General features: G+C 37.3%; 1 protein-coding gene across 1 annotated transcript in view; it reads left to right on the forward strand.

Annotated features, from left to right (window-relative positions):
- The window catches only part of LOC121376881, a 151,773-nt gene that overhangs the window by 65,570 nt on the left and 63,625 nt on the right, over window positions 1–22,578 (forward strand). Inside the window, exons 13-17 of the mRNA XM_041504667.1 lie at window positions 3,297–3,506; window positions 8,325–8,549; window positions 12,854–13,075; window positions 16,894–17,118; window positions 18,694–18,912. Of these exons, the coding sequence (XP_041360601.1) occupies window positions 3,297–3,506; window positions 8,325–8,549; window positions 12,854–13,075; window positions 16,894–17,118; window positions 18,694–18,912 (1,101 nt within the window). The remainder of the gene's footprint in view (window positions 1–3,296; window positions 3,507–8,324; window positions 8,550–12,853; window positions 13,076–16,893; window positions 17,119–18,693; window positions 18,913–22,578) is intronic.

Raw genomic sequence — 22,578 nt, forward strand, 5'->3', positions numbered from 1 at the left:
ATATATACATACATAGATAGATATTGCCAGCCAGGCTTCTCCTACATCCTACCATAGCAAGGAAATTACATACCACGACCTTTTGTATACCAACCATATAATTATTTAGGAGTAATGTTTATATACTGGTATAGTTTATACGTGTGTGCGCACGTGTGTGTGTGTGTGTGTGTGTGTGTGAGTATCTTGAAAAGCATGACGTGTATCTGAGAAATAAAATTGTTTCCTTTATATATTTATTTGGTAACTACATATCTATAATTAATTGTTGTGTATTACATTAGAAGTAAATTCTAAGACCCTCCATAATACTTTATGAAAGCCATCATGAAACTTTGGTTGTATTAATACTGATGAAATAATTTCACTAGCATGTAGTGCTGGTGAGTGGTAGTCCTATACACACACATGTATACAAAACGAAACACTTGAGTATTTCGTTGATGTATGCTGTTATAAATTCAAAAACAATTCTTAAGTTAGTGTTAAACAGAAACATATACAAGTTTGGGGGTTTTACATTTTTTTCTGAGGGGATGGGTGTTTGTTTTTGTTAGTTTATCAGTAGCATATAAAACAGTGATACAGTTTCATGTAATTAAATAGTTTAATTAATTTGATGCATATACACAAATTAATAATATTATTATTAATATTATTATTTTCCTCTCTAGTATGCATTAATGATACATTTTATTTGTTACAAGTTTTAGAAAAAAAGTATTAAGTACTGTCCATGGTAAAGGAGAAAAATGCCGCGAGTTCTAACATCGCAAGTAATGCACTCAGGAATCTTCGGATATATTTGGGTTCCCCGATAGTTAACTGGGTTTCTACTTGATGCTGACAATGTGTTTGTTTACTGCATACAATAAAGTCGACCAGGATCCCGGTCTATGTTAAACACATGGTCGTGGTTTCATTTCTTTTTCCATTTGTTGACACGATCATAATGTTTTGTTAAACAACAATTACATTCCCTTTAAATAACGGTGTTTCATGAGGCAAACAAGAAAACATTTTATAATTATTTAGATATTGTTTACTCTGATATTTCATTGTTAAAATGTGACTTTATTTTTTTATTTTTTTTTATTTTTATTTTTTAATTCTTTATTTTTCTTTTTATTGGCAAAGGTACAGTTTGTAAAACATAAATTACAAAATACAAGAAAAAAAGAACAATACACTATACACACAGCACGTCATTGAATACAAACAGTATTTGAAAAAAGAAGGTAAAAAGATATGTACAGCTGATGTTTTAAGGAGGTATAACATGTATTTGAACACATGGGCTATTTCACCGCAGGTCTCCTATTTCCACGACTTCTATTTTTGCATAAATATATATTATTATAAATGCATTAAAACCAGTTGATTAAATCAACCTAAATAAAAAGAAAACGGAGAAGAAGAATATTTATTCACTGGCATCTAATACCGCGACAAATAGGCACCATTTTTTAATGTGGTCGTCCCCTTGCAAATTTATTTGTGATATTATTTTTTCTGTCATGTAATAATCCTTTACCATGGCTAGAAGACGAGGAAACGATAGTGAGATGTTCGCTACTCGAGCATTATATATATATTTTTTTTGTTATTAAAATTAAATGATTAAGTATTTTTTGTCATGTTTGTATACCAAATATTATCTTTCTATCGTTTATAACTGTACGGCATCCCGTTACGTCAAAAATCCAAGATTCCAAATTTCCCCACAAAGAAGTCACTTTTGAACATTTTACAAAAAGGTGCATTATCGTTTCCTCGTCCTCATTACAGAACGTACAAAGTGCATCGTCCTGAATCCCTATCCTACATAGAAAGGTATTGGTTGCTATTATTCTATTAAGAATTTTATATTGAAAATCTATAAGTGCGATTTGTTTAGTACATAATCTGGGTGTTAAATATACCTTTTTCCATATTAACGGGGTGTTATCATCGTTTATTATCGCAGACCAGCGGATTTGTGCTATTGGCATTTCTACATTCATAGAAAGTATATTATAATATACACCACAACCTTTACTAATTTTTGTCATTAAAAACATATACGTCGGACACAAAGTATTATATAAATTTATCTGTCCTTGTAATTTTTTGACAATGCCTTTCCAATTTTCTGGGATACTATGAATTACATTTTCGTAATCTAAAAAGGTTCCTCGTATGTTGTATTTTTGTTTTAACTCTGCAAATAAAAGATCTCTGATATGTGTTATACCGTTATTATACCAATTGCGGATAAATAATGACCTGTTTTTAAAATGTGTGTTGTACCATATCGGCTCATTTACTATTTCGTCGCAAGTTTCAATTTCTGTTTTTTGCACAAGATCTTTCCATGCATTCAATACATCATTCCATAAAGGATTTTTAAACTTTTTATTTAAATATTCACCAACATTGGCTCCCATTTTAGATATAGCTACATTATCCATATATTTATTTACAAACCATTTCCATTTGCAGTCTGATTGAAAGTAGCGTCTTAACCATGAAACTTTTAGAGCTTTAATAAATGTTAATGTTTCAATCATTTTTAACCCACCCTCAGTATAATTTTTTGTAATAACTGAGCGTTTAATTCTATCTGGACCACCTTTCCATATAAATGAGAAAATCATTCTGTTTATTTTTAATATATATTCTTTAGGTGGATTTGGTAGACTGGTAAAATGTGACTTTGACTGTTTGGCTAACATATTTTTGCAGCCCGTTTTCGTGGTTATCATATTATCGATGATGTAATGATATTTATCTCCAGTAAATCGAGTCGAAGTTAATTTTGCTTGTGCTCTTAACAAGGCGATGTTTGGTTGTATACAACAACTATTACACTCGAATTGTCCCCTAGCATGACTTGCTGATCTGTCTATATCAACATTGGTTAGATCGCCGAGACGGCAGCCATATACACTGTTTCAGTCGTCAAATACAACAGTGTTGCATATATGACCCATGCCATAACGATAGAGTAGGACAGTGCAATATTTATGTATCCGTTTATTGTAGACATGAGTAATATACACACAAACAAACATATATATGTATGTATGTGTATGTGTGTGTGTGTCTGTCTGTCTATCTATCTATGTGTCTATCAATCTATATATCTATATATATATCTATTGATATGTTCATCCATATGTCCATCTATCTATCTATCTATCTAAATTATACCAATTACCGTTACATCTGATCAAATACGTTGACGTGTGACAAAATGAATAATGCCATTTATTTTGATAAAGTACAAGTATTCTAACTTTTTTTTACTCTTTTAGCTCTCCACGACTTCTACATTGACATTCTGCAACATCGTGATGAATCTTCGCCTTCTGTCTGTCATCATCAAAAAGAAGCTGCTGAGAAATCTGCCACGTTTTCATGTAACCCACCTGTGAAAGGGCAATACGTAAGAATCAGGAAGCACATAGAAGCCAGCCACGATTTCCTTTCATTATGTGAAGTAGAAGTGAATGGTATCAAAACAGGTAGGCTAAATATTACAGTAGTTTGCACCATGGCCGATACCTCAAAATATTCTACGTTATTTTAGGAATACACAAGCCAAACAGATTGTAGTGGCCTCTAAACATCAGGTTGTCGCATCTTCATTTGGGCAAATAATAAATGATTTCAGGTATTTTCATTTTATTTTTCTTTGCTCATTGGGCTACTTCTCATTCCATGCAGTTGCGCTACAACAGGTATATCAAAGGCCATATGCTATCCTGTGTGTGGGATGGCACACATAAACGATAACTTAGCGGTATCCACTCTAAGAGTATGCCATAAAGCTGAGAAGGCCAATAATTTCTGAAAACGTTACGAAGTTTCATTATATTTTTTAGAAGTATCTATAAGCAGTAAAGCTTTTTCCAATAAAGAAGCTGAACTGAGGTAACACAGTATCGAAATATTAATGGAGAAATAAACAGGAAAACTGTTATTAACTGGGTCAAAGAAATCATAGGATATGAATTTGAACATGTGTTTCTGGTTGTAATGGAAACTACAGAATAAAATAACTGATTTAAAGAGAAAATTTACATCTAACATTTGATTAACCAAAGATTTTATCATTGAAATAAGAAGAATGGAATCTGCAAGATGTATGGAATACGGAAGACCAGATGAAAGGAAACGGGTTGAAGAAAAATACAGCCAATGGCTCTAAGAAATTTGATTATGAATATTGTGTAATGACATTCAGGGAAAGAGATAATGTTAAGTGCTACCTGACACAAAATATCATCAAATGGACCTAACAGGCCAAGAAGCTGTGGAAGTTGGAGGGGCTAGCAATGATGCACGAGAAGCTCTATTTGAGACTGCTTGCGATCTACAGTACAGGAGAGGGCATACAGGAATATGACCCAATGACTTTCCTGAATAGTCGATATGAAGAAGTCAAGACAGTGCTCAATCTGATCGTATCTCCGCACAATGCATAACACTTAAGAAAGCCATTCAACAGTGGGTGGATTCAAATGGTATTTGGCCATGAAGATCAGAATGACCCCAAATATAGGGCAGGGGTTGAAATTTAATTTTTTTAACACTATCCTAAAGGAATAGTGAATTTCAAAAAACACATTCCATCTAAAAATGTACTATCCCTTCAATTATTAATGTACCACTAGTTTCCTGACTGCTACATCGCCCTGTACAACATTGCGTAAAGAACAATTGTTTATATACCAGTCTATGCATTACTGTGTACTAGCTGGAATTACAAACGAACTCACTCCAAACATTAGTCTCGATTAAAAAGACGTTTATTTTGTACCGGTAAGTGCATGAGAAAGGTCTTACTAGCGCGAGGATTTATCTGCAGAAAAATGTAGCTGAAGAAAAAGCGTAAGCGGAATAGCCTCTATTAGAAATTCGCGAGAAAATAGGCAGAGTTATGTCCCCTAACCTCTAACCACTTCCGGTGCGTTCCGGTTTCTTCAGAGATTGCCGATGGCCACAGTTGTTTGTGAATCTTCAGCTGAGATTTATACATGCCAGTCCCTGGCATCATAAATGTCCCCACCTATGCTTTAAAAATAAAGAATGATACAGGAAAAAAGTAAGTTGATGAAATTGCGTTTTCTTATAACTGACCATGTGTTAAATATAGGATATGAATCTAGCAAGCTGTCACACACCCTGATTGTTTCGGTTTTCTTGCATGGACATTTTAGATTTTTTGTTTCAAAGCTGCAATCTCGCTACACATTAATTATCATAATTTCATTTAAACATACAGACACACCTAGTTAAGTATATTTGTGTTATTTCCAATAAACTTAGTTTTATTTTTACGTCAAACCAAACTTAAATTATTTACAAAAACAACAAAACGTTTTTGTAGGAGGATTGGACAGACTATATGAAATATTCCGATCAGAACAGCCCTCTTCCCCACGTGCTATATTATGTGTGTGTGTGTGTGGGGGGGGGGGGGGGGGGGGGTGTTCAGTGTATTTCTGGGGACGCATGACCCGACCCCTCCCCTAAAAACACCACTAGCCAGTCTGGACTTCCTGTACACAATTCCCTGGACATGCGCCTATTTGACTAAATATTTCGTTTGCTGTAAATTAATTACGCCTATATACATTGCATTATAAAGTGTAAATTTTCCTGTAATAAAAGCTAATTATATAATTTAACCTAGAAACACCTACCTATAGTAACAGTACTTGTTTTGTTTACATCAAAATATCTGTGTAAACATATTTATTTTAGTCTTGCATGCCGAATTTTCAAGGTTAAATGTTAAAATGAAGACATTGTTCTATATACATGATTATAAGCGTAAGTGGCAGGCAAAAAACCCACAAAACTCCACAAATATTTTTAAAATACCCCCATAACAATTTCACCTCCCCCCCCCCCCCAAAGAAAACCCCAGTAACAGCAACAAATCTGCTCCCAAATAAACAATAGCCTACAAAACAAGCCCACACACTAGTACATACGGACAACCAAAAACATAACCCAGACAAACACGCACATTTGACCTTTTTTTTATTTTTATCTATGAACATATACTAGTGGCGTATGAAGGTGGCAAGGCGGGGGGGGGGGGGGGGGGGGGGGATGTACACACACACACACACACACACACACACACATATATATATATATATATATATATATATATATTAGTGGCGAAGGAAACTTTTACACTATTACAAAGCAAAATTTCCTAACACATGCCCCCCCTTGCCCCCCTGCTTCCTACGCCAATGAATATATACTATGGAATGCTTAATGGTTGTGCATAATATTAATAATTGCAGGTAGAAAGTCGATCATAACTATTAAATTACATACGAAATTGTGTCCGTTACACTATGTCCTTCTGACAATAACACTGGACTCGCTGTTCCGATTTGTTTGCGAGTCAGGGGAAACTTTATCGTTAGCGGAGGAAGTGAATTTCTATATCGTTAGTTTCATTATTAACTACTGCATAGGTCGTAGTTAATAATGCAGCTAGCGGTACAGAACATATTGTACATTTTCTTTTGTGTAAAAGAAGCAGATTGCACACAATCTGACAAACAATAATAGTAATATAGAACTTTATTAACGTCAAAAAATAAAAGAACAAGTCAGCCAATACTCCTTAATTCAGGAGTAATAAAGGGCCTTTATCGTAAGCGACTGGAGCGTAGACGCGCCGGAAATAATTTGGTGGCTAATTGGGGCCGCTTAGCGCTCTGCAAAACAAGGGCAGATAAGTATGTTTCTAATAGAGGCTGTAGTCGCAGGCGATTTTCGGTATTCTGTGCTTTATTTTCACTTTCATGACGGAATATTGGAAGAATTGTTTTACTATTCAGTTTCAAAATTAACTGTTTGCGGAATAGCAGAATAGCGTAAAATTTGACCCCTGTAGGGGAGATATACAGCTTCTGAGGAAAGTGCCAAGTCGGCCTGGTGTTTGAAGATTTTAAGGGGATGAGTAAATCTCTCATCGATTACTAGCGGCAGGGCAGCAAGTGGACTGTGGACAGCGTCTCAGACCTAACCATCCTCATGGCTTGCGAACAACCACTTTGAAGATCGAGTTACATCCCTATCCACATCACATTGAGAGCCAAGCATGCCATTGTTAACGTGAACAACCGGAACCAGGAGTAATTCATTTGGTCAGTCCTGGCAGCATTATGCCCAATTAAATGAAATGCAGAGTGTGTGACTAAGTATACTCAACACGTTAGTAAACTAAATACATCACCATCCCCATTAGAATGGTGACATTTATCAGTTTTAGATACTGAACACTATCTCTGTTAACATGTTTGGTTATGAAAAAGGTGATCTCTATCCAATTCAGGTGATCAAACACCATTTTGAAAGGCACATAAACCTACTGATTATTGCCGATGGATCAAGGACTTGAACCAGCTACTTTTGTATCAGAAGACTTACAAAATCAGCTAGGGGAAAGACAAGTTTATTTTTAGCAACATTCGCACCATTGATTGGCGCAGTTGTTCCGATGTTAATCCAGTAGTCAAGTGCAACAGAACCCTTGGTTTTATCACGTGGTTTAGTGTAACAGTCATCACTTCAACTCACAATTATAAATCATAACCAGTGTTCACCTAAAAGACCAGTCATACAGTCGCAAATCATTGCTACTCTGTGCAGCCTTCAGAAGTCCAGAAGTCAGAAAAACACCATTAGTGAACTGTTTGATGCAATTTCGTCATGCCACGCATCAGTGAAAATGACAGATGGCGAGTCATAGGGATGCTTGAATCTGGGACCTCGCAGAGTGACGTCGCACATCAATTCAACGTCCACAGAAACACCATATGGCACTTATGGCAACGATATCAACAAAACAACCAGGTCAGGGACCGTCCCCGTAGCGGCCGACCATGCACCAGTGACAACCCCTCATCAAGACACATGGATCCGAACCACGCATCTGTGAAACAGGTTCCAGCCAGCAACATTCCCAGGAACGTTTTCCAGCGTTTAGTGACCTCAATGATACGACGGTGCCAGGCCTGTATCAATGCTCAAGGTGGACACACTCGCTACTGACTGTGTGAACTTCCCTCTGGACCCCATCTAGTGACGTGGCTCATTTGCTTATGTCAGGTGCGCCCTTTTCATGGAGTATTGGTCGTTTCCATACCTTCGGACATTTCTCTTTCCATGTTATAACGTTTCATGCACGGCAGTAAAAACATGATCAATTATCTTTGTGTGTCACAATAACTTTTGCTTTTGAAGTAGTTGACTTTCGCGCATGTTTAATAATTTTGTTCTACTGATGTTCCCTTCATTTGTTGCAGACACAAGTATCCAAAACTGGGCCTGGAAAATGCCTACTTCTCAGTCATCGACACATGAGAACTTTGGGTCTGAACGGGCTGTTGATGGTAAATTCGATAGCAACTTTTATCATGGTTCCTGTTCATGTACTGGGATGAACGATGCCAAACCATGGTGGATGGTAAACCTGCTACAACTTATAGAGGTGAAAGAGGTCGTACTTATCAACCGGGAAGACTCTAATGGTATGAATTATAACAATGGTGTTACATAAATAATAATATTGAAGGCCAACATAAGAAACATAATTATAGTACTACAACGTTATATTGCATACAGGATTGTAAATACTTATTTCAAGTTTTGTCTTCATGCATGCATGTATCTATATATTATCTATACCCCGAAGTAAGTAAAAGAAATAACAGACAATCCTTAACTATATTATCTATAAAGCCATGAAATATATAGATCTGCACAAACCATAAAAGCACTATTCAGTAAAAAAAGAGAGAGAGTAATTTAAACAATCATATATGAAGCGCAATGACGCAACACATCTAAAACTAAATGTATCCGAAGCCCAATTACATTTATGATGGCACAATGTCCTTTTAATAATTTTAACTTCCACTGATGTTTGTGTTTGTTGTTGTTTTGGACAGATGTCAGGTGTGTTTTCACAGTAGTCCTATTAAATACTTATTAATTTAAAGGTCAATTTTGATTGAAATGTTTTTGAAAAGTCGTTTTTCTAGCAAATGTTCTGAAAATGTCCTCTCGAAACATTGCCATAAATATATTATGGCATCACATTTCCGATCGAATAAGTGAATGATATTTACAAGTAATGAAAATCATTGTGAAAAATAAGGAAAGGTGTTTAAAATAAATTGTCCAATAATTAGGTGGGTTTTTTCGAATATAATTTTTATTTCAACTTGTGATGTGTGAAAACCATATTTTCATTCATTGATTCGCAATTCGAGAAAACGTTATTTATACATCAAAAGTTGACATAAAAATCGTATTAAAAAAGAAAAGGAAAAAAAGACCCTCCCCCAAATCCCCCCTCCCCCACCCCCCCCCCCCCCCCCCCCCCCCCCCCACCACCAAACAAAATATGAAGAATTACCCTCTTTATATGTTCGCATCATTGATTGTCAATGTGAAGCCACTCAGCCTGACAAAGAATAGGAAAAATAATTGCCAGTCACCAGAAATCCATATCCTATTAAAATATTGAAAAGAACCACCAATGATGATTCAGGTAAATGCTCCTATAACTCATAATGAATTTCATCTGGTCCTACTGAAGTATCATAGGCTCTACGAAGATCATCCTGCAATTCATCCATAGAGAAATGCCTGTTGTATGCTTCAGCATTTTTCAAATGAAAAGTTAATGGACTGCCTTTCAGCTTTAGTTCTTAGAAATGCAAAAGCATCTGTACTGAAAACAGAAGACGAATTATGAGAAAAGTTGTCTGCCAATGCATTGCATGGCAATGTCACAATGAGACGTAACATCCGTATCATTGACAGACAAATGATGAACTGTATTATTGGATTCTTTACCTTCGATTTCATGGATCCTATTCCAGACAGATTTCACTGATTGTGAATTCAACTTGAAGACAAAATTTCTCCAAGATATTTTCTTACTCTGATCTCTCTGCGAGCTTTAGCTCTAGCAATACGAAATGCATTCAGGTTATCTGCTGTAGGTTCACGTTTGAACCTCTCAAGCAACCTGTTTTGCTCTTTGAATGAAATTGCATTGTTTTTTGAAATGCTTTGGTACTGCCGAAGTCGTAGGAATAGTTTCATCTGCAATATCCTTCAAGATGGAAGTGAACAAAAACATGGGATCATCAGTATGAGTAATGACAAATTGTTGCAGACTAGTGCTGCACAGATGCTGAAATTGATCCCAATTTACCTTCACCAACTTCCACCTTTGAACCCTTTCAAGTGATGGAGATCCATCATTCTCCAAACTAATGGGAAAGAGGTCAGTACCACAAGGGTCTGGACCAACTTTCCAGGAGAAATTAAGAAAACGTGAAGGACTACACAGGGTTAAATCTATAGAAGTAAAAGAACCACTAGTGGAATGAAAATATGTATGACTTTTATCATTAAATAAAAGTAAGTAATTTTTTAGAAGTAAATCTCCCAATTGTTTACCTCTAATATTAAGATCCTCGCATCCCTACAAAGTGTGGTTACCATTAAAATCTCCCATACTAATAAAGGGAGTAGGGAGCTGGTTAATAAGATCTTGAAGCTCCCTTGGTTTAAAATTAAAATGATTACGAGGTGGCAAGCGAACTGAACATAGAGTAATAGTTTATGAGATGTAACTGTTACAGCCACAGCTCGTAAAGTAGTATTCAATGTCACTACACTCTCAGGAATGTTTTCATGAACAAGAATAGAAACACCCCTAGCTGCTGTATTTTCAGTTTCTTGAAATTTATGATAAAGGTTAAATCCACTCATGGTAATATGATCAGTGTCCTTCAAGAAAGTTTCCTAAAGACACACTGCACAATGATTATGTTTTTGAATTAAAATTGGGCCTAAGCCCACTGCGGTTCACTGAATGACTGAATTAGTTATTAGGGGGAAGTATGGGAATAATCTTTGGCTTGTGAAATGTTTCTGTAATTGCGGACAATCATCTGGCAATGAATCCATGTGATCATCCTCAAGAGACAAAATTTCAAAAGGATTATTGGTTGGAATCAACTGCTTTTCAGTTTCTTCAGTTGTCCTGAACCAGAATCCTTATTCTGTTTTTTTGGGGGGTCTTTTCTTGACGGAGGCTTACTGGGTCCTGGCTCCCCAGACGATGAGCCTCCTGGTGGATCCCCAAATTCAAAGACACTTGAGTGGACAATGAATCTTGTTTATTAACAACTTTAGCAGTCTGGGTTTTTTACATTTTTTTTGGTGTGAAATCTTCTTAAATGTATCCTCACTGTTGGGCCACGTTAAATCAGTTTGAATAGCCATATTGACAGTAGTGGCATGCCACATGTGTTGAGGACTCTACAATGTTTCTAGCATCACTGAAAGAGAGACACTTTTCTACTTTTACCTACTGCACCCATTTTTCCATTTTCCACGTTGGGCACGCAAAATGTTTCCCCTTACAATTGGTATATATATCATTTTGACGTATTTTGTGGTCATGGTCAAAATGACCAGAACGAACACATGTTAATCTGTTATGACATGTATTCTGTCGGTATTCAAACCGTAAAGGGTTGGGGATGTAAGGTACAATAGGTATATTCAAGTAACCTGCTTACCTGAATTTGGAGATGCAGGCACATTGAATGACGGGATCAAGGTATTCGTCGCCACAAGTTCATTGTTCCGACGGACCTTAATCCACTTGACTGATGTGACCCCTTGTGAAGAGAGATTTTTGCATGAGGACTAACATCAATAGAAATATTGCATATCATTTTAGATTTAAGAAGATTTTTTAGAATGACTCTCTTTTGAACATTCAACTAACAATGAGCCATTCCTCAATTTCTTAACTGTTTTAGGCTCACCGTTCAATGACGTAGATTCTTCATCAGACAATAAATAATTTGAAACTTTGTTGTGGACCCTTTTCAGGGTCCCATCAAAAGTTTGAAGTTGCTTTGATTCCATAGTAGAGTTGAAGTAATTCATCAACCATGCCCCTACCCACCACAGAGTCCAACATGGGGACATGATGCTGTGGATAACCAGATTGAATGAATGAATGAATGAATGTTTAACGACACCTCAGCACGAAAAATACATCGGCTATTGGGTGTCAAACTATGGTAATGCAAATAAATAAAGTGATGATCAATATCAACATAAAAATTCAAGGTTTAAACAAAAACAGTGTAAAGAACTGTGCAAACATACAAATACAAATATCACAGAATTTTACGGACACCAAATTTTACTCTAAACTTCAATTTGTGCTGTATTGGCCATTCTCAAAGAGAATGTTACACCCCTGCACCACGGTGAGGTTACAGCACGCGCAGGGGGATAACCAGACATTCATGACATGGGTACATGATTGATATACTCAGGCAATAAGAAATAATTCACGTGATTGACCCTAGGCACCACCCCAAGAGCAACAAATACACAGTGAGGTTACAGTACTTGCAAGGGTGCACGTATGCATGCATGCATGTATGTATCTATGTTTGTATGCATGCGTCTATGTGTATATTACCCCCCCCCCCCCCCAAAAAAAAAAAAAAAAAAAAAAAAGCAAAGCAAACAACACCCAACAACCAGACCCCCCCCCCCCCCCCCCCACACACACACACTCAAAATCTATGCTCTGTGTTTTTAGTAGCAAACCGAGTTGATAACTCATACAATGTGCTGTTTCAGTGAACATGACAATACATGTGTACCAATCGTGCAACACTTGTTTCAAGACATTAGACATATAATATCGATATTATCAATTACTTTTACACCTAATGCCCAAGTACAAGTATTCTAATTTGTTTTATTGTTTTTACTCTTTTAGTTGGTAATCGTCTCCACGATTTCTACGTTGAAATTCTGCAGCATGAAGATGGATCTTCGCCTTCCCTTTGTTATCACCAAACACAACGTGTGGATTCATTTGTCAAGTGTCCATGTAATCCACCTTTGAAAGGGCAATACGTAAGAATCAGAAAAGAGAAACCGGTTACATACGACGATGTGCTTACGTTGTGTGAAGTAGAAGTGAAGGGTAAGAAAATAGGTAAGCTAATTATTACATTGTATTTAATTTTAATTTTCGTTGATCATATAAACATAATATAAACTGCGAAACTATTATATTTATTGACATCTATATAATATTCAATATAAAATATGCCAGATGAAAGATATCACCTTTTACAAAATATTTATAATGGAAAAACGTCATTAGATGAAATAGTCAAGACAAGAAGAGAATGTTAAAAATAACTTCAACAAGATAAAATAATTATCCTATGTCGGTAAACTTTTTATTCGTATTATCTCCAACCCACCCCTACCCGATCACCCAACAAGAAGGCAGAAAACCAGGTTAGGAAAGCAATATTTTGGCTGCATATTTCCATAGAAGGTCATGTCACAACGGATGGATCATCATAATCTGTCAACACAAACATTGTAGGGAATCTGTTTGAACTTGAATATCAATGATCTGTTATAATTGTTTGGACTTTCGATTATGTAATCAGTTGCAAATATATGTACTTGAAATGATTTGAATTATTAGGATCATTCACCTAGAGTGATGTTCATGAGCGTATAGGCAGGGGTGCACATATGCATGCATGTATGTATGTATCTATGTTTGTATGCATGTGTCTACTTAGTCACTGGCGAAAGTCAGAGATTAAGCCCGTGACAGGTGTGCGTGAAGCTTCCGTGGCATATACACACACAAAAACTACCCAGCCCGACCTGTGTGTTCAGTGGTTACCTTTGACATACTTAAGAGGCACCATTTACTATACTCACCTCCCCATGTGTTAGTGTCATAGGTCAGACCAGCTTTATTCATAGTTTTAGATGAAGTGACAGTGATTGGTGAGTGCATGTCATCGCATCTGTACTTATCCCAATGGGCTCTGTTCTGTGCTAGTTTTGATTTAGTAAACACAGTCTAGGAGTATCAGTCCTCTTTGTGGCAGGGCAAGAACGATCTCCTCGGGATTGGCTGTCCTCTAGACGAGGCACTATATAGATTTATAGAATCGACCACTATTTTGCAAAATGCCCATATACGGCCTTGATCATGTAGTACGTTTTTTTTTGGTTAAGATTCATTGGCTGTCGTTAAAAAAAGTAGCAAACTATAGTGAACAAAGGTGTGAAGTCACTTCAACTATACATTGTAACATTTCTTCTTTCGTTTCTGTCAACTGATCAATATTTCATCTATTTGGCCCCATTGTTGTGGCCATTTTCTCAAAAGCAGAAGCGAACAGAAACAATATAATCATAATTATAAGGATGGAAGCTTCTGCTCAATGAAGATAACACTATCTACAGTAGTGATAGATTATCAAACTAGCAGGGACATCAGCATATGGACATAAACATAATATGTTCCAGCAGTATGAACATCATGATGTGCCGTGGTGATTTTCTTTTTTGTCATAGTGTTTATTTAATGGCGTGTTGAAAATGTAGGCACTTATGTCATTAGTATGTAGTGGATCACGATCCGTATCACCATAATTTTAAACAAAATTAAAATGTTCTGTAACAAATAGTCTGTAACTGCGAAAATGATAATGAACATTTTGAACCAACAGAATGTATTACTGTAAATAATTATGTGAGCGTTTGTCATGGTTAAATAAACTGTCCTATCTAAAATAATAGAAATGACGAATCAAATAATTTCAAAGAAAGGAAAATCATCACTTGATTATTGTAAGTAATAGCTTTTTGCTCGAAAGTACTACTACTAGTATGCATTTATTCTTAGGATTTTTTTGGAGGGAAACAAAATGGTTGCCCACAGTTAACAGAAATAATCATGGTTTTGTATTAATTCTAAAATGACACGTGTTTAATTTTTTAAAACGCCAGGATATGTTTTAGTCCAGGTATGCATCCTCTCAACACACATGGCTCTTATTTGATCTGATTAACCCTTTAAATACAAATTCAGTTTTAGGAATTTAGGAACCAAAAATAGTGTTATGCAGTGTGTCATTTTGTTTCTAAAGAGTCATAATGATAGTCCATGTGAACATCAGTGGCATCCACACTTGTCAGGAAAACCTGCAGCGTCAGCGACGTAGATGTCTTCCTAAGGATTCAAAAGTGAACACCACCGAGGAGTAGGCACTGAAAAGAGGAGTAATGGCAAGGCCCTGCTCCATTTTGGACACGGTGGACCATGATTACGTCACCTAGTTGTGGTTTATGTGGCAGAGGAGCAGCTCTTCTAGATGGCAACTTTTCCATAGGACCAAGCGTCTTTGCACAGCTCTGCGTGACACATGCCACTTTTGAAGGCTATTAGCAGTTTCGTGTATGTTTGCTTTCCTGCCCAGTAAAAGTGGACAGGGCTACCAAGAACTAGTCCAAGGAGTTGTGGACAAGATGGAAGAGCTACAGTTCTTCCCAGGCGTGGCAGCCATGAAGACAACATAAGGAGTTACTTCTATCACCTGAACCAATTTTGTTAAAGCACACTGAGGAAGATCCATGAAGTTGACATGACCGCATGCTTCACAGTACAGATGTACATATGGAGCACGTCTGTGGTATGCTATATGTCTTAGTCTGAGCACAATGTGCACCAAGGCACGGAGTACCTCAAGGATCACAAACCCGAAGGGCTGGTGGGTTTAGTAAAATACATTAATGTTGTCTATGTGACTGGAACGTATCGTTGAGTGCAGTTTGGTGCTACCCTAATACCTACCATTACGCATCAAACACATTCCACACATGCTCCCCATTCCTCTCTCGAATATCCAACAATCAGCTTTGGATGCCGGCAAGGACAGAACTCATTATTCATCAGCACCCTTCTTTCTGGCAGTTGACGATTTACACTTGTTAGGACGCAATTGCTACAGCACAACAGAGGGAATCTGTCTAAATAGGTCCTAGTGGAATATTTTCTGCAATAGTTCTAATATAGAACTCTGACTGACTGTTTATATTTCATGTGTGATATTTCTCATGTGATGTGTACGTATGTTTAAAATTACAGATTATGGAAATCATTTGTGAGTAGTTGTCTGTTTTTCCATTAGGGATTTGAGCATTTTTCTCAGTACCAGTTTTGCAATTGTTTTTAAAAATCTATAACTTCTTCAACCAATTTCATTATCCTCGGATATGTCCGGGCAGATGTTTAGATATGTCCGAGTATATTCTCAAGTATGTCCAGGTAGATTGTCGGATCTCCATCTACAGAAAAATTGCTTGAGTGCAGGTATGTTCTTATTATTGTTCTTTATTTATTATTATGTGTTGTTTTAAGTTTAACCACACCCAATATCGATGTATAGTTAGTGCTGAGGTGTCGGTGAACATTCATTCATTCATTTTAAGTTTAACCATAGCAGAGTGCATCAATCTGAAAATGGATTAACTTGGTTGTGATAAATATTAAATTATCAATAAAAGTAACCTGAAATCAAACATGTAGTAACTGTAAACATTTCTGTTAACCACCAGCACCAATACACGATCATTGGTGAATCCATTGGTGTGTGCGTGTGTGATGGGAGAAGGTGGGCCTACAAATCATGTGGTCCATCCCTTACTCACTTAATTGGCTCTGGAAACATTGAATAGAACACAGAATGTAATGCGCTGGCACAGAATATTAAAATAATTTCTGGTCTCAGAAATGTTCGTTAAAACCGTTGCAGTGACACAAACCTGTTATCTATTTGCTCATAGTTCCTAGACCACTACATATGTATGTACGTGTGTGTCTCTCACTGGGTGTGTATATGCGCGTACATGTAAGTATGTTTGTTTGGACATAGGTATGTCTCTCCATACGTGTGTGTTTGGTGTTTTTAGCAATGTTCCATTCATTTGTTGCAGCCCATGACTCTTACAACTGGGCCTGGAAAAGGCCAGCGTTTCAGTCGACAACATACGGGGACAAAGGAGCTGATCGGGCTGTTGATGGAAACAATGATAGTAACTACAATCATGGTTCCTGCACAAGCACTGCGGTTGGAGATTCCCATCCATGGTGGCTGGTAGACCTGGAAGTGCTTATAATGGTGGACATGGTTGTGGTTTACAACCGGATGGATTGTTGTGGTATGTACTATACATGTAGCAATGGAGTTATACCAATATTAATGTACAAGTAAGGTGACATAAAGAAAATACACAAAGAAGACAAAACAACACTACAGAGGCATATTGACGTTGTTAGGTCAGACAAATACAGGCAAACATTAAATAGAAGAGTATTGTGACATAATTGTGCAGGTTAGGCAACAAAAAGAGTAATGTTTTGTTTAGGTCACCTGAATAAATAATCAAGTGACCTGTTGCGATCCGTTTTCGTCCGTCATCGTACTTTGTCGCAGTTTTAATCCGTTTTTACAGTATTTCTTTTTTAGCCTTTCTGAGGTGAATTGTGAAGCAATAAATCATGTTGCATAAATTGACTTTTCATCATACGTTCATTAAACCATACTACTAGACCAAAATGTAGTCTCACGAATTAAAATGACGTATTACAAGAACTAAAACGTTGATAATGCTACCTGATATTGTTGTATTGGAAAATATACATAACTGATTTGTAGAATTATAATAGTAATAGGTGATATTTAATTAAGAAGCATCGCACCTCCGGCCTTCAGTTTGATAGCTTAGCCGCTGTGCTACCGATGTTGGTGAACGATTACCAATTCCTTAAATCGCAGCACTGACCACCTCTCAACTATGTTAATTAAACAACACTGAACAAAACGAAGGCTATCCCAGCTGCTTAACTCACAACGCTGACCGTCTCTCGGCAATGTTAATTTCTGTAAAATGTTTAATAGGTCATAGCGAAGTCCAAGTGACAATAGTACTAAACTTAGTACTAGACAGGCGTTCTCATCTTTACAGTCATAATTTCTTTAAATTGCTTAATCGGTGCTCGAGTTAGACTTTCAGTCGAGTTATGTCATGTACTCTATGCCATACACGCCTGCCTGTCAATCAGATGCCAGCTCACGGTTTGTCCGTTGTAATTAACAAAAACCTGGCTACATCTACCTATCGTAATAGGGTGGTTACCTGTCAACCATAGTATTAAGATGTATCGCACCTCAGGCACAGCCTACATGAGGTGCCGGAGATGTGATGCTTCTTAATTAATATCTATTAGTAATATACAGGTTTTTTTTACTGTTATTCTTATATGTTTATTTTATCAATATGTATCAACTTTATTATGTATAAGGTACATTCAGTGGCAAACACCCCCAAAAAACAACAACAACCAAAAAAACCCCCAAAACCCCCAAATCCCCACAAAACAACAACAACAACAAACAAAACAAACCCAACCACAAAAAACAACATCATTCTATAAGGAAGTTAACCATGTTACACTCAATCATACATTACTGCCATTCAGTTCTACAGTACACATGTGCATTATATACAGATAGTACTAAGCTAGTAGTGAATTAATATCACAATAAGTATTTTGTCTAGATAAAAAGGTTGAGAGAAAGAGAACGTTGTGTTGAACTAACTGCAAAACATTACACATGTATGAATACCAATTACTGCTACAGCTTATAACACGATGTAGCTTGTATGGCAAAATGAAGGCTGTCATTTGTTTTGCTACAAGTAAAAGTGTTTTTCTTTCTTTTCTTTTCTTAGCTTATCGTCTCCACAGCTTCTACGTTGAAATTATGCATGTTCGTTATGAACATTTGCCTTCTGTCTGTCATTACCAGAAACACGCTATAGGGACAACTGCAACGTTTTTGTGTAACCCATCTATGAGAGGACGATACGTGAAAATCAGGAAAGAGACACTTATTGATGGAAATGATCTCCTTTCGTTGTGTGAAGTAGAAGTGAGGGGTGGCGAAAGAGGTAGGCTAATGATTATCGAATGCAGTATCATTGTAAAACGAGAGAATCGAGTTTATGTAACTTTTTTTCGATATAAACAATGTATACTCTTCAAAAAAAGAAACGCAAAAGGGTACAAATGGGTTATAACTCCGATTTTATGTTTCCTACCGGTTCATGCTTTGTGAATATAAGGTCATTGCATGTCCCAAACACATTCCCACGGTTAATATTCGATAAAACGCAGCTACTGTACAATAAAGTTCCAAAATGTGAATATTCGCAAAAACGCAGCCACGTGCAAACCATGTCACCACTGCACGTGCGTTGTCTGCACGTGCAACATGAACACCGACAGTATAAAAGTGCAGGGTGTTCGCTTGCCTGGCCTCTGTATGTGGCCGACAGTTGACAATCCAGGACATGCCACGTCTCAGTGAACCGCAGAGAAACAATGCCATCGGCGACTAGACGCAGGCGAATCCAGAACGGCCGTTGCCAGGGCATTCCATGTGTCCCCAAGCACCATCTCCAGACTGTGGGGACCGTTACCAGCAACATGGATCAACACGTGACCTCCCTAGATCCGGTCGACCACGGGTCACTACCCCCGGGCAGGACCGCTACATCCGGGTACGCCACCTTCGGGAACGATTGACTACTGCCACCTCCACAGCCGCAGCAATACCAGGTTTTGCGCAGGATATCCGACCAGACCGTACGGAACCGCCTACGTGAGGTAGGAATTCGTGCCAGACGTCCAGTTCGAGGGTGTCATCTTAACCCCACAACACCGTCGAATCCGACTGCAGTGGTGCCAGATTCATCGACAATGGCCTCAACTGCGATGGAGACAGGTGTGGTTCAGTGACGAGTCCCGATTTCTGCTCCGACGTCATGATGGAAGATGTCGCGTGTATAGGCGTCGTGGTGAACGTTATGCGGCAAACTGCGTGCAGGAAGTGGACAGATTCGGCGGGGGTAGTGTCATGGTGTGGGCAGCCATCTCACACACTGGCAGAACTGACCTGGTCCACGTGCAGGGCAACCTGAATGCACAGGGCTACATTGACCAGATCCTCCGGCCACACATCGTTCCAGTTATGGCCAACGCCAACGCAGCGTTCCAACATGACAACCCCAGGCCTCACACAGCACGTCTCACAACGGCTTTCCTACAGAAGAACAACATTAATGTCCTTCCTTGGCCATCGATATCACCGGATTTGAATGTTTATTTTTCAATTGATCAATCTATGGGACGAGTTCAGTGGCAAACACCCCCAAAAAACGAACAGCGAAAACAAAATCCACAGCCCAGACCCTGCCCGAGCTGGCAGCAGCCTTGCAGGCCGAGTGGGCCACCATCCCATTCAGGGACAGTCACATCCGTACTCTGGTTGTGAATTAATATCACAATAAGTATTTTGTCAATGGGCAGGCGTTGTGTGCCTGGCAAAACATTAGTTGTCAACCACACTTCTACAGCTTACAACACGGTAGCTTGACTCCAAAATGAAGGCTGACCTTTTTGTACAAGTAAAAGTATTTTTCAGCTTACGTCTCCACAGCTTCTACGTTGAAATTATGCATGTTCGTTATGAACATTTGCCTTCTGTCTGTCATTACCAGAAACACGCTATAGGGACAACTGCAACGTTTTTGTGTAACCCATCTATGAGAGGACGATACGTGAAAATCAGGAAAGAGACACTTATTGATGGAAATCAATTCCTCGTTGTGTGAAAGAAGTGACGACAAGGTGGTTTTGATTATTTCTTCATTTAAAACGAGAGAATCGAGTTTAGAACTTTGTTTCGATATAAACAATGTACAATGAATCATTTACCTTTTACGAAATATTTAAAATAGAAAATATCATTAGATACAAGAAAATATGAGTAAAGGACATACAGAAGATAACGTGAACGGGATAAAACAATTAGTTTAGGGCAGGATCATTATAATGTTGTTATATTACACACACACACACACACACACACACACACACACACAGACACACACACACACACACACACACATGCACATGCACAATAGGAGCATGAAAAGCAAGTTAGACAATCAATAATGTTTAATGCCACATGATAAGTAGTTCTTAGTAGCTTTATCACATTGGCTTATTGAATCATCATATTATGCCAATGTAAACAGTTATTTTTGAGAATTTATGGTCAGTTTGCATCAACCGGTCAACGTTTGATTACACAGTCTGTTACAAATATAAGAATGATTTCCATTATAAGGAATTGCTAATTTATGTGTTAGTATTAGTTTTCTTTACTAACACATGAAAGCAAACCCAAACCAACACATTTGCCTCCAGTGGATCGTCTGAACTGCAGGAACAATTGAAGTTAATATATGTTGGTAATCATATCAGTAGACCCCAAACGATCACTTTTCGATCATATAATACATCATTGGAACATGATTACAAACAGTGGCTATTGGATAAATATGTAGATTTATCATTCACATGGTTGAACATAACCGAGTTAATAATAACCATATGAAACACACGTGTAATGACAAGTGAAATGACATCATTTTGGGAAGCGACGTCATAACATGACGTTGTTTTCCTCCGTCCTAGCTCAGACTTTGAATGTGAAATATGACATCATTTTGTCGGCTCCTTCTAGCGGTGGTTGAAACATTTTGAGACTGTCCTTGTTATTCATAAAACAACAACAATAATAATATCGATAATGAAGAAATTATTACACTCGCGTGTGTGTCGTACTAATTGTAAGAAACTCGTGTCAGGATTCATGTATTATCCTCGCTCGGGCAATACAAAAATCCTGACACTCGTTTCGTAAAATCAGTACAACACACAAGCTGGAATAATAATACATACCTATTCAATCTTATTATAGTGGTAAATGAATGGATGAATGAATGAATGAATGAATGTTTAACGACACCGCAGCACGAAAAGTACATCGGCTATCGGGTGTTAAAACTATAGTAAATGCAAAACGTAAGTGAACTATAGTGGTGAAGACATTTTCAAACTGATAAAGTTATCTTGTATCACACATATGTGCGATCTGGACCGGAACTTGTAAATGAGGAATTCCATCTTTAATTTTACTGGAGTTAGTACCTTTTTATTACTGATGTCTTATTTGATTTACAAATTACGTCACATCGTATTTGAAACATTAACCAGGATTGCCGCAGTGTGATTCGTAACGTGAAGAAAATCCATGAAAGGAGGATTGATTAATAAACTTAAGAAATTAAAAAACTGTTTTAGTAAAAAAATAAAAGAAGGTATGTAATAAATGTAACTTCACACATGTTGTTTTCGCTTCTTATTTATTTTGCGCAAGAACATACCATATACTTGTGTAATAATTTTAGACCAGATAGACTGAGGGGAAAGGGTGCTCAATATATTCGACATTACAAGATATTCAAATGACGTAAGAATATGTGACGCGGTGTTGTTTTGAATGGAAATGAGGGCAAACTCAAATGACGTCATTTTGTATATCCTTACATCAAAATATTCTGTGCTTAACGGTTTTCTTTTGTTTTCTGAACACTGGATAACTTTCAGTGTAACATTGCTAATGAAATGTTTTTATTGATGACTATGAATGTATACGTCAATTATGGAGTGTCACCCTAGTACTTTTGAAGAGTTCGGGCGCAAAA

This window comes from Gigantopelta aegis, chromosome 7 (assembly GCF_016097555.1).
Source record: "Gigantopelta aegis isolate Gae_Host chromosome 7, Gae_host_genome, whole genome shotgun sequence".
Taxonomy (NCBI): Eukaryota; Metazoa; Mollusca; class Gastropoda; order Neomphalida; family Peltospiridae; genus Gigantopelta; species Gigantopelta aegis.